At 43.8% G+C, this 12,066-nt stretch overlaps 1 protein-coding gene across 4 annotated transcripts in view; it reads left to right on the forward strand.

The window, feature by feature from the left end:
- nbeal1 (neurobeachin-like 1) overlaps positions 1-11,537 on the forward strand; it is a 57,896-nt gene extending 46,359 nt beyond the window's left edge. For 2 of the 4 annotated variants that reach the window (XM_085152413.1, XM_085152416.1), the window contains 24 exons: positions 45-194; positions 295-452; positions 681-805; positions 1,710-1,836; positions 1,942-2,090; positions 2,174-2,307; positions 2,397-2,498; positions 2,734-2,829; positions 2,939-3,063; positions 3,160-3,300; positions 3,438-3,568; positions 3,719-3,828; positions 4,255-4,372; positions 4,477-4,574; positions 4,650-4,766; positions 4,867-4,956; positions 5,792-5,901; positions 6,569-6,741; positions 7,034-7,128; positions 7,695-7,811; positions 8,068-8,229; positions 8,698-8,846; positions 9,106-9,241; positions 10,201-11,537. In XM_085152413.1, coding sequence (XP_085008539.1) covers positions 45-194; positions 295-452; positions 681-805; positions 1,710-1,836; positions 1,942-2,090; positions 2,174-2,307; positions 2,397-2,498; positions 2,734-2,829; positions 2,939-3,063; positions 3,160-3,300; positions 3,438-3,568; positions 3,719-3,828; positions 4,255-4,372; positions 4,477-4,574; positions 4,650-4,766; positions 4,867-4,956; positions 5,792-5,901; positions 6,569-6,741; positions 7,034-7,128; positions 7,695-7,811; positions 8,068-8,229; positions 8,698-8,846; positions 9,106-9,241; positions 10,201-10,305 — 3,018 coding nt within the window. In that variant the 3' untranslated portion in view covers positions 10,306-11,537. The other 2 variants (XM_085152412.1, XM_085152415.1) reach the window with 1 other exon arrangement.
- Positions 11,538-12,066: the final 529 nt, after the last annotated feature.

Consider the following 12,066-nt stretch of genomic DNA (forward strand, 5'->3'; position numbering starts at 1 on the left):
AATGAAACAGTTACTCATTTTGCCCGTCTTTTGTCTGTCTTCAGATTATTCCGTACATGAAGCAGTATGAAATCGAGATGTTCAGTCAGGGCCACGAGACCATGGCTCTGTACTGGAAAGAGTGCTACGAGGCCTTCATGGTCAGCCTGCATAAGAGAGAGCGGGAGAGAGGAGAGAGCAAGATCCGCTTCCAGGTTAGCTGGCATGTTCGTGAATTGGTGATGACTTCAGAGAGCTCCTCTTTGTTAAAAAAAATTAAAAAAAATAAAAAATCTAAATTCTGCTGTCTCTCAGGAGCAATTTGTGGAGCCTTTCTCACGCCGTGGCCGCCAGGAAAACCTCCGCTACAACAGCATGTTGAAGCAGCAGCACAGCCAGAATAACGCCACCCTGAGGCAGTGGAAGGCAGCGCGGCGGGGTCTCGTGTGTGAGAGAGGGCCCTGGGCTGACAGGTACTGATTTCAACTCTTGTTCTTCCATAGTATGATTCCTGTTGCTGTAAAACAAATGCTCTCAGTATGAGCTTCAGGCTCAGTTTAGTTAGAAAGACGAAATGGAAAAAATGACACTGGTATGAGGGGGGAAAAAATATAAGTGCATAAATAGAATAGAATTAGATTGCTTTAAGTTTAAGTGTGATTTGGAGGTATTTAAAGTCTCCTATGTAACATTTTTAACAGGCACCAGGATGAGATGCACTGGAGGGTATCGAGTGCTGAAAACTACTCCCGCATGAGGCTGAAGCTGGTCCGTAACTACAACTTTGATGCTCACAGAGAGGCCAGTGCTCTGAGAGACAACCTGGGTGAGATAGCATTTCTTTTTCTCTCTGAAATATCTCTCTCTGTTTAGACGAGCTCCTGCAACTTGAGTCGTCTCTGTAGAGAAATGTAGGCTTGAATATTTTTGACTTTAGAGCCTCTGTTTGGCAGCAGGCGCTGCTTCAACAGAGGCATCAGTGGGTGGATGTAACGATAGGGGAAGTGTGTGTGTGTGTGTGTGTGTGTGTGTGTGTGCAGTATATCATGAGCACACTCATCCAACCTACTTGCGATAAACAGATTAACAGAAACAGATACGAGAAACAAGTCAGAGTCCTTCTAGAAGCAGGTCTCTTATGCAGCCATCTTTTAAATCCATGTGTTTTAAAGCTATTTTGAGCCTTAGCTTTGTCCCAGTGTAGTGCTTGCATAGGATTAACAGCTCAGTCCCACCAGAGCAACACAGCTGCAGCTTTGCTGTGCACATACATCACTGCAGCATCAGAGGTTTACTTCTCAGCTGTTTTTGGGGACACGAGCAGGGCAGCAGATTCCTATTCAGCCTCCCCTGGGCCCATGTTGTCTTCTTAAACAGCGTCTCTGAATAATGTCAGATATCATCTTGGTCTTTGTCTGCCTTTGAGTAGTTCCTCTTCAGAGATGATGGATTAGTTGAAGCACCACGTGTTTTGACAGATTTGTGGAACTAAGAGTAAAAAAACACTGATGTTGTTATTCTAGGGCTTAATCTGATAATAAATCCTTCCAGTTTGCATTTTTGCCCAGACAAAGTATATGAACGGTTATATGGGAACCCCAAAAACAAATTGCATACATAAATCTGTAGAGCTGAGCTAACCCAGTATAGTTTTGTCATTTGATGGCCTGCGTAATATTAATTTTCCGCCTCAGTTTTTAATTTCCACCCGTCTCACTTGCTTTACTCAGGTGTCCATCAGCAGCGTTTAAACCCAGAGTCTCTGCTGCTGGAGGCTGTGAAGCAAGTCAAAGTTAGCGACCTGGAAGATGACATCCTGGAGCTGCCAGAGGACGATCCTGTTGCTGCCAACAACCAGTCAGTCACCAAATAATGACTGTCGATCAACAGAACGTATTCACGTGTAGATGTGCTGAGTTATTGAAAGGCTTTCTAAGCAACATCCCACTCTGGTTCCTGCAGGGTTGAAGCAGATGAGGTGGGCCAGAAGGAGAAGCTGGTGTTGTGGGAGGATTGTGAGTTGGTGACGATAGTGGACGTGGTTCCCGGCCGCCTGGAACTCACCACACAGCACATCTACTTCTATGATAGCAGCCAGGAGAAGGAGGAAGGTGAGCACAGAGAGAGGTGGAGGCCAAAAAGAGAGAAAGACAGAACAGACTTAATGCTTGATGTGTCATTTTCCCCCCCAAAGGAGTGGGTCATGACTTCAAATGGCCTCTGTCGCAAATCCGAGAGGTCCACCTTAGACGTTATAACCTGCGGCGCTCAGCTCTGGAAATCTTCCTAATTGACCAAACCAACTATTTCCTCAACTTTAAAAAAGAGGTGCTGGCACACAAGTGTTATTTTCTATGAGCAGCAAGTAAATTAGTGAAAGGAAAAAGTAGGATACTAACACTGTGTTTTTATTACAGGCCAGAAACAAAGTCTACAGCCGCATGTTACTGCTGCGATCCCTCAACCTATATGAAACCCGCTCTCCTCAGGAGCTCCTCAAAGCCTCCGGACTCACACAGGTCAGGACTCAGTAACAGTATCAGCCTTCTTACACAAACTCTGCAGCTTCTAAAAGACCAAAGCCCAACAGTGTCTTTTACCACTGAGGAAAAAATCATTGAAATATTATTTCATTTAAAAATATGAATGTTCTCACATGACAGAACATCAAGCTCTGTCTGCAGAGAACAAAGGGTTCTTGGGTAACACTGAGTAGAATGAGCTCACAGGATTTGTGTCTTGGTTTTGTCACAGAAATGGGTGAACCGAGAGATTTCCAACTTTGACTACTTGATGCAGCTCAACACGATTGCCGGCAGGACGTACAATAACCTGGCTCAGTACCCAGTGGTACGTTCATCACTCAGTACAATACTGTACAGCTGTGAAACCCATAAGCCTGCTTTCTTGGTTCATTTCATTTCCATTCTGACTGAATCATTTGTGGCCGTTTGTTCAGTTTCCCTGGATTCTAGCGGACTACACCTCAGAGGAGCTGGACCTTTCTGATCCTCGGGTATTCAGGGACCTGTCAAAACCAGTCGCTGTGCTTAATGAACGCAACGCAAAGGCGGTTAGAGAAAAGTACGTTTCACTCTCGTACTGAATTAACATCCAAATGTTCTGACGAGCATCTTGATCATTGAGAGCATTAACTAACACATTAAATGTGTCCGTCAGGTATGAAAGTTTTGAAGACCCAACAGGAACCATAGACAGGTTCCATTATGGCACCCACTACTCTAACGCTGCTGGTGTGATGCACTACATGATCAGGGTGGAGCCCTTCACGTCGCTGCACATCCAGCTACAGAGTGGACGGTAAATGTCTCATTATACACGATTTATTTTCCCATCCTCTTTCCTCTTGTTTATGTGCATTTATCTGTATGCATGTAGACTCTAATCATAGCATGAAAGCCTGCAGAGCTTAATCTGTACCACCCTGACTGTACCAGGTTCGACTGTGCCGACCGTCAGTTCCACTCCATCCCAGCCACATGGCAGACCCTCATGGACAACCCCAACGACGTGAAGGAGCTCATCCCTGAGTTCTTCTACTTCCCAGAGTTCTTAGAAAACCAAAATGGTGAGATTTCACTTTTTGGTGTATGTATGCATAAATCTTTTCAGATATTACAGCTACCACCAGTTTAAATGTACTCCTTTTTGTGCTCTGTGTGGCTGTCATACACAAATATGATTAGATCCTCGTGCTTTGTTCTCGTTGTCCTTGCAGGATTTGATCTGGGTCGCCTGCAGATCTCCAAGGAAAGAGTAAATGATGTTGTTCTGCCCAAATGGGCTAAGTCCCCTGAAGACTTCATCTACAAGCACCGCAAAGCTCTGGTGAGATGCAGTTTTACTGCCACTGCTGTGTGATGTCACTCCGTAGGGATCATTCCCACAGCAGAGACTCTCACAGTGCAAGTCTGGATGCATCACAGACTGACTGTTTCCAGACAATAGTTGAGTTAGCTGACATATCGGGATGCTTCTTAAAGCTGCTTTAAATAGATCATATAGATTAAACAGATGGTGATAATGCACCTAGAAGCTCAACATTTTTAATCTAGCACAACTATCAGTCATTTGAAAGCATGCAGAAGGAAGGCAGTAATAGTCAAATAGTTCCAGGCAAAAATCAAACATATGTTTCTTGTATAAGAAAGAAATGATGCAGTACTCGATTACCTGTGACTAAAACCTGTTACTGCAGATGGACACTATCTGCTTTGGAGTGTTTGGGTTGTAATCACATTTTTTCTGTTGCAGGAATCAGAGTATGTGTCAGCCCACCTCCATGAGTGGATTGATCTGATCTTTGGTTACAAACAGAGGGGCCCTGCAGCGGTGGAAGCCCTCAACGTCTTCTACTACTGCACATATGAGGGTAACGAATCCACAGCAGCCGTCAGGCTGTCACATCTCATCGTGACTGTTGCGTTTATAAGTGCAGTAATTTATTAGTATTAAGAGGATGGTCTGGGTTTGCAGGGGCGGTGGACTTGGACGCCATCACTGATGAAAAGGAGCGTAAGGCTCTGGAAGGCATGATCAGCAACTTTGGTCAGACACCCTGCCAGTTACTCAAGGTGCAGACTCACTCTGGCATCTGTTAGTGAATATCTGCTGTTCTCAGTCTGATATTTGAGTTTGTGTGTGTTTAGGAGCCCCATCCAGTGCGCCTGTCTCAGGAGGAAGTGGAGAAAAGGAAAGCTCAGTTGGACTCGTGTCCTCTCAGCATGTTTGAGCACCTCAGTGACCTCAAGTCCTTCTTTGTTGAGGTATTAGCTCAAATAAAATAAAATACTGCAGTTTCTTTCCTAACATGTCAGATGCTGTGAGCTAAAATTTGACCAAACGTATTACCGTGTTTTTATGAAGGGCATCAGTGACAGTGTGCCGCTGGTTAAGGTTGTGGTCCCAAAGAATCAGTCACATTCCTTCATCACCCAGGGGAGCCCAGACACCATGGTGAGTTTTGATTTTGTACTTGGCTTTTCTGGTTTTAGAAAATAATCAATTCAATTCAATTCAATTCAATTTTATTTATATAGCGCCAAATCACAACAAAAGTCGCCTCAAGGCGCTTCATAGATACAGAGAAAAACCCAACAATCATATGACCCCCTATGAGCAAGTACTTTGGCGACAGTGGGAAGGAAAAACTCCCTTTTAACAGGAAGAAACCTCCGGCAGAACCAGGCTCAGGGAGGGGCGGGGCCATCTGCTGTGATTGGTTGGAGTGAGAGAAGGAAGACAGGATAAAGACATGCTGTGGAAGAGAGACAGAGGTTAATAACAGATATGATTCAATACAGAGAGGTCTGTTAACACATAGTGAGTGAGAAAGGTGACTGGAAAGGAAAAACTCAATGCATCATGGGAATCCCCCGGCAGCCTACGTCTATTGCAGCATAACTAAGGGAGGATTCAGGGTCACCTGGTCCAGCCCTAACTATATGCTTTAGCAAAAAGGAAAGTTTTAAGCCTAATCTTAAAAGTAGAGATAGTGTCTGTCTCCTGAATCCAAACTGGAAGCTGGTTCCACAGAAGAGGGGCCTGAAAACTGAAGGCTCTCCCTCCCATTCTACTTTTAAATACTCGAGGAACAACAAGTAGGCCTGCAGAGCGAGAGCGAAGTGCTCTAATAGGGTGATATGGTACTACAAGGTCATTAAGATAAGATGGGGCCTGATTATTTATTATTATTATTATAAATATTATTTATTTATTTAATCAAGGAAAGGTGAAGAGGAATGACTGATCAGTGGCAGTGATGCCTTTGTGGTGTTCATGCTGTCTGCAGGTAACGGTGAGTCAGAACTGCTTGGTGGGGACCCATGGGTGGCTGCCTTATAACAAGAACATCTCCAACTACTTCACCTTCATTAAGGACCCCACAGTTTCTAACACCAAGTAAGGACACTGCACCATCATCATATGCATATCATATCATCAAAAGTCAGCATGTCTGTTTATACTATAAAGCACTTTTACTGGGTTTGACTCTGGTGCTCAATTTATTTAGAATGGATTTGCATGTCCTGCAAGGCAGTGGGCATGGTGGTCACTGTGCAGTTATCCATGGATCAGCAGGGTGTATTATTATAATAATAATAATGATAATAATGATAATAATGATAATAATAATGGAGTTTATTTGTGTATACTTTTCAAAACCAGTATTTCAAAATACTTCCCAGAAACAATGAATAAAAGAACAAACTAGGAGGACAGGTTCGTGTGTAATAGTACGACCCATAACCCAACTATAAAAGACACAAGCAAATGTATTTTATGTAATATAAATTATTGTATATATATTTTATCATCTAATACTTTAGCCCAGTTTCATCAGCTTGTACATGACTCTTAAGTATAATAACAAACAACTAAATGTTGGTAATATAACATGAAATACATATTTTAATAGAATGTAACATCTGCATTTTTCTTTACCTGTAATTGGTGAAACACCGTGTAACAGCAGGCAGTGAGCAAATCAAGTAATGCCCTTTATATCTAGATGGATGGATATTCTGCCTGTAGCGTGATCTGTCTTCTTGTCATCATCTCCTCACAGAACCCAGCGCTTCCTTTCAGGACCCTTCGCCCCCGGCGTGGAGGTAACCGCTGGATTGTTTGTGGTCTCCCATGATGGAAAGTTGCTCTTCAGTGGTGGGCACTGGGACAACAGCCTGCGGGTCACTTCACTGGTTAAGGGAAAGACTGTAGGACAGCACATCCGGCACATGGGTAAAGAAGGAAAAGACTTTACTCGCACCACATTGAAAACTATGATAACAAACTCAGTCCTGCCCTCACTAGGTTAGGTTTGTAAGGGCGAGGAGCAGGCATGTGATTGGATAGCTTCTAAATTGAGAGCTCCTAAGCTGTTCTAGATAGCAAGATGGTAAAAAACCTGAAAAAGTGATTATCAACCCAAAAAGAAACAACCACTGGTCATTGCTGTATGTGATTTATTTATTTATTTATTTTTTAAATTTTTGTTTTAACCTGTGCTTTTTTTTCTCCATCTCTCCTTCAGACATCGTGACCTGCTTGTCGACAGACCACTGTGGCATCCATCTGATCTCTGGCTCCAGAGACACAACCTGCATGGTGTGGCAGGTTCTGCAGCAGGTTCGCACAGAAACACACTTACAACACGTTATTACTCTGAATTGTCATTGCACAGTCATACGTGTTATAATCCTACAACAGAATTCGAGTACTTTCCCACATCGGTGGAAAGTCAAGCAAGCAAAGTCAAGCACAGTAAATAAATACCATATGTACAGAATAAAATGTACAAAGTATGTGCAGAAATAAGAAAGTAAAAGTGCAAAAATAAATCCTATAAGGAGCTATTAACTAGAAACTGTTTGTGACTTCTTGTCAAAGTTGGATTTAGTTTTAATTCCAGTTTGAACCTAAGAATGAAAATAATTCCATGATTTCACTTTTTAACAGAAAATGCTGATTAAAAATTAAATTCCTCCATGTTTCCCCATTCACTCGAAAAAGTTCCTTTAGTTGCAATATTAACAAAGTAAGTAGGCGTCAATCATTTCTGGGTCAGCGAGTTATTGTAGATTTATGAATAAGAACTTTATTGACGTGTATGCACATATTTTAACAGCTAAATAGAGACTTAGAGGACTTGCATCACCTCTTTTGGTTTGATTGTGGACTTGTCTTTATGCCAGGGTGGAGCTCCTGTTGGTCTCCATCCCAAACCTATTCAGGTGCTGTACGGACACACGGACGAGGTGGTGAGCGTCAGCATCAGCACAGAGCTGGACATGGCTGTATCTGGAGCGCGGGTAAGTCTACACGCCTGACTGCTGCTGAGGGCCTGCAGCTGCTTTTCATCTCATCCTGTCTGGTCATTTAAATTGTAATACCACCGTGAGAATGTGTGAAAAGCTATTCTAATCACATGCTGAGTCAATGAGCTGGAAAAGGGTTTAGTGCTGGAATTGTGAGTCTTTGAAGACGGGCAGACCTGAAAGGTTTGAAGCCCCCCCCCCCTAAAACTAAACACGCGCATTACTTTGAACTTTGTGCTCCGTTCAACAGGACGGGACGGTGATCATCCACACTGTGCGCCGGGGTCAGTACATGCGCTGCTTGCGTCCACCGTGCGACAGCTCGCTGCCGCTCTCTATCCTCCACCTGGCTGTGTCCTGGGAGGGTCACATGCTGGTTCATACCTGTCTGGAGGGCAAAGCAACACTCAAGGTGTGTGCACGTTTTAAGTTTTTAGGCTAACACACAATCTAAAAGGTGGGTAGGACTCTCTGCACATCTCTACGTGTCTGGGTTTTTTTTGTTTGTTTTGTTATCCACGGTGACCAGATCCTTGTCTCTGACAGTCAGAGGAGGCCAAAAAGCTATAAGCTGACTCAGACCTCTACATTTAAATAAATATAAACTAATAATTACAATACAGTGCACGTGAAATGCAGAACAAGCCACCATGGAACAGACCTAATCTGACCAACAGACACTTAAAGATCACATTGATAACTGGGCTTAGACTAGTAAGTATGTGCACAGGTGAGAAGAGGGGAGCGTGAGAAATGCAGCGTTTCAAGGGCATATGTTGGTTTATAGTCAGACTTCTTTTAGATTAAATCTGAATTCAGATGTATAAACTCCTTTGACTGTTAAAGTTTTAAATGTTCTTCTGTTCCCCCCTCTTGCCAGGATAAAAACGCCCTCCACCTGTACTCTGTAAATGGGAAGCACCTCTGCAGCGAGCCTCTGATGGAGCAGGTGACAGACATGTGTGTTTCTGGGGAGTATGTAGTCATCGGGAGCGAGCAGGGATACCTGTCCATCCGTGACCTCTACAGGTAAACTTATAGAAACAATATTGGTGATTTTGAATCAACATTAGCTGTTGGTATTTGGCTCTTCCACCAGTTGTTCTGTTTTATAAAGCCTTTCATCGAAAGCTTTGAAGAGTAGAGGCCTTTGTGCTTTAGCGTTTTAGCTGTTTCGGAGCATAACGAGCGACACCGTCTCAAATAAAAATTGCTCGCTGGCAGCTGCGCGTCCTACATGCATGGAAAGGTTACAGATATTGACCTCGAGCTTGTTTCTCCTCCGCAGCCTGTCTCTGTGCGCAGAGCCCATGGCCATGAGGGTGCCAGTGTGCTGCGTCTCAGCCACCAAGGAGCAGAGCCATGTGCTGGTGGGACTGCAGGACGGCAAGCTGATCATCGTGGCCGTGGGCAAGCCGGCGGAGGTAAAGAACTCGCTGCGGAACTACATCGCTCAGAGCCTTGAGGGATCGCCGCTCATGGCGTCCCCCCTGCTGGCCCCGCTCCGCGCTCGTTCACCAACACGCCTGCTCCACCAGCGTGACCAACTGGTGTTCAGCCCCACCTCCACCTCCCACAAACCTTAGCAAGCTCTAGTGCTGTGCATCCCCTATAACACTTTTATTGCTGTAGATTTAACACACACACACGAGACCTGCTGCACATATACCCCATGTTGACCTTTTAATCCACAGTCACCTGTTCTTCTCAGGGATGGCTGTCTCACACAGTCATATGGCTTCCTCACAAAACAACTACACAGGCACACAAACACATCTGAGCCACATTCCTTCAGCCACTAAAACCACAACTGTGAAATCGAAGCGACCTTTTGTGTGCACCTCATTCTGTGTTTTTGTTTCTGTTTTGATTTTTCTAATACTCGACATCTGTGCAAAACTCCATCCGATGCTGTCTACCTGAAGTGTCATTACATTCTGTGTTTTGAGTGTGCTCTATGGACTATAACAAAAAATGCTGTGAAACAGACTAATTAACGATTCTGCAAACTCAAGCCATATTTACAGTGTAGCTACAATCGAATAATCACTAATCCTGTGCCACACTGGCTTAATATGCTATGTTCATGTAAATAGCATGTTAGCACACATGTAGGAGGTTGATCCAGACAGTCCCCCTTGGAATCACTGCGCCTTCCTGTTTTTTATCTTTTCCATTCAAATTGACTCGCACCAAAGCTTTAATTTGTTTTTCTTTGTTTGCCTCACTTGTCATTTAAGCTCCAATGAACTAATCGATCACTCATGAATCATGTTACCCCCTCACCCCCCTTCCCCCGTTTCCTTTGACTTCACGCTTTTCTTTCCCCACTCCCCCCCTTCCTCCACCTCACTTCTTCCACCTCCTCCTCCACTCTTCCCAGATGCGTTCGGGCCAGATCACACGGAAGCTGTGGGGTTCCAGCAAGAGACTGACTCAGATCTCCTCGGGGGAGACGGTGTACAACACCCAGCAAGACCACAACTGACCCGTTCCCCGCCTGTCCCCCGAGCCTTTAAACCATCCCCTTCAAGCAGGTCGCACATTGTCATTTCATATCCGAGCAGATTCTTTCTCCCATCACCTCCCACGGTTTTATCAGGGGGTAGGTTTTGGGGTGCAGGAGCACCACAAAGCCTGCATGCCCACATGTGCATTTGAGTGCTCTTGCTTTGGATTGTGATCACATGGCGCTGGCGCCGTGGTTCCAATACAGAAGTAGCGCCAGCCTCAGCAAAACCACACCACTGCCCACTTCTCGCACACGCCACAGCTGCCCTCGTCATCAGAATCTTTACTACAGTCAGCCTCATTTAACGGTTAACTAACTGTTCTCTTGTATGTATGCAGGGATGGATGGATGTGTGTTTGCACACAGTTTTGCTGTGTGCTATTTGAAAATATTGTTTCAAGTGGCCTTTTTGCTCCCCCACCCCCTCAGTTAGCCTTAGCTGCAGACACTCGGCCTGTGATCTGCAGGCCAGGACGATTCATGGTTGCCTCAAAGCTGCCACCACGCAGCCTTATGCAGTAAGACGGCTCCACCACTCACTAGACCAAACTGTCTGCATTTTTCTATCGTTTTTATATACCCGTGTGTGTGTGTGTGTGTGATCTTTTAGTGATGTTTTATTGGGAGTTTGGTTTATGTGTGTGTATGTCTGTGTGCGTGCCCAGCAGCTTGGCATCTGTTCATATGCATGGCATTTTGGTTTTGAGATTAGACAAGAAATAGTGATGCAGAAGTCACTCAGTTTTTTGTTTGTTTGTTTTTTCGTTTTTGTTTTTACATTTGGGGTGTAGCTGACGTTTTTTGTTGAGAAACATCAGAAAAGGTGTTTAAAGGTACTTTTTGTAGTCCCCCCTCCCCTTTCCAAAGTGTAACTAACAGTGTCACCACTAGGTGGCAGTGTTTTTACCAAACATTAGAATTTTAACATTGATATTAAAATGATGCACCATTTCCTCAAGAGGCATTGCCTGGTTAAACAATAATGACTCGCTTCATCACCTCGTGGGGAAAATTGTTTGATATCTTGTGTAAACAAATCCATTCACATTCTGTTGGATGCTTCAGTTAATTTTTGTTGATTGTTTTAAGCACGGGATTTTACAAAAAGTACTTTTAATGTTTTGTCATTAGCATATCATTTAAGATCTAGTTTTGTAAATAAAAAAAACACACTACATTCTCAATCACAACAAGCTTTGACATGAAGACTTATCACAGCAGTGCAACGAAAAACAACTATAACGTCACGTTTCTCTGTGCTTCATTGAATGTTTTTAAGTTACTTGAATCTGTTTCTATTCATAAGTGAAAGTAACAGTTTTTTTCACACATTGTCTCATGAGTGACATATTTAAAAACTATTCTAACTGTTTAGAAATGAAGGAGAAAGTAGAAATCCTCAAGGGCTTTACGAGATGTCAGTGTTATCAGCAATACAGCTCCTTCATCGCATGCCTGTCGGTGCTTCCTTTCCTCTATTTCTGTCCAGCATGCCTCGCTCAGTCAGATCCTCTATTTTCCAGTCTTCCTATGGCTAAACTGGGACTGTAAATGGACTCCCTCTCTTCTCCTTCTGAATGCCTTTAGCTCTCATCATTGCCTCAAACCCCATCCCTCTTTTATTATTTGTGCTTCTCGCTCGTTTTCCTGTTTATTTTAAAGTGACTGATTTCAGAGTTTTCCTTGTGTGGGGCCTCAAGAATGTTTGGGTCAACTGGGACAAACATGCATGTGAAT

The sequence above is a fragment of the Neolamprologus multifasciatus genome, chromosome 23, assembly GCF_963576455.1.
Source record: "Neolamprologus multifasciatus chromosome 23, fNeoMul1.2, whole genome shotgun sequence".
NCBI lineage: Eukaryota > Metazoa > Chordata > Actinopteri > Cichliformes > Cichlidae > Neolamprologus > Neolamprologus multifasciatus.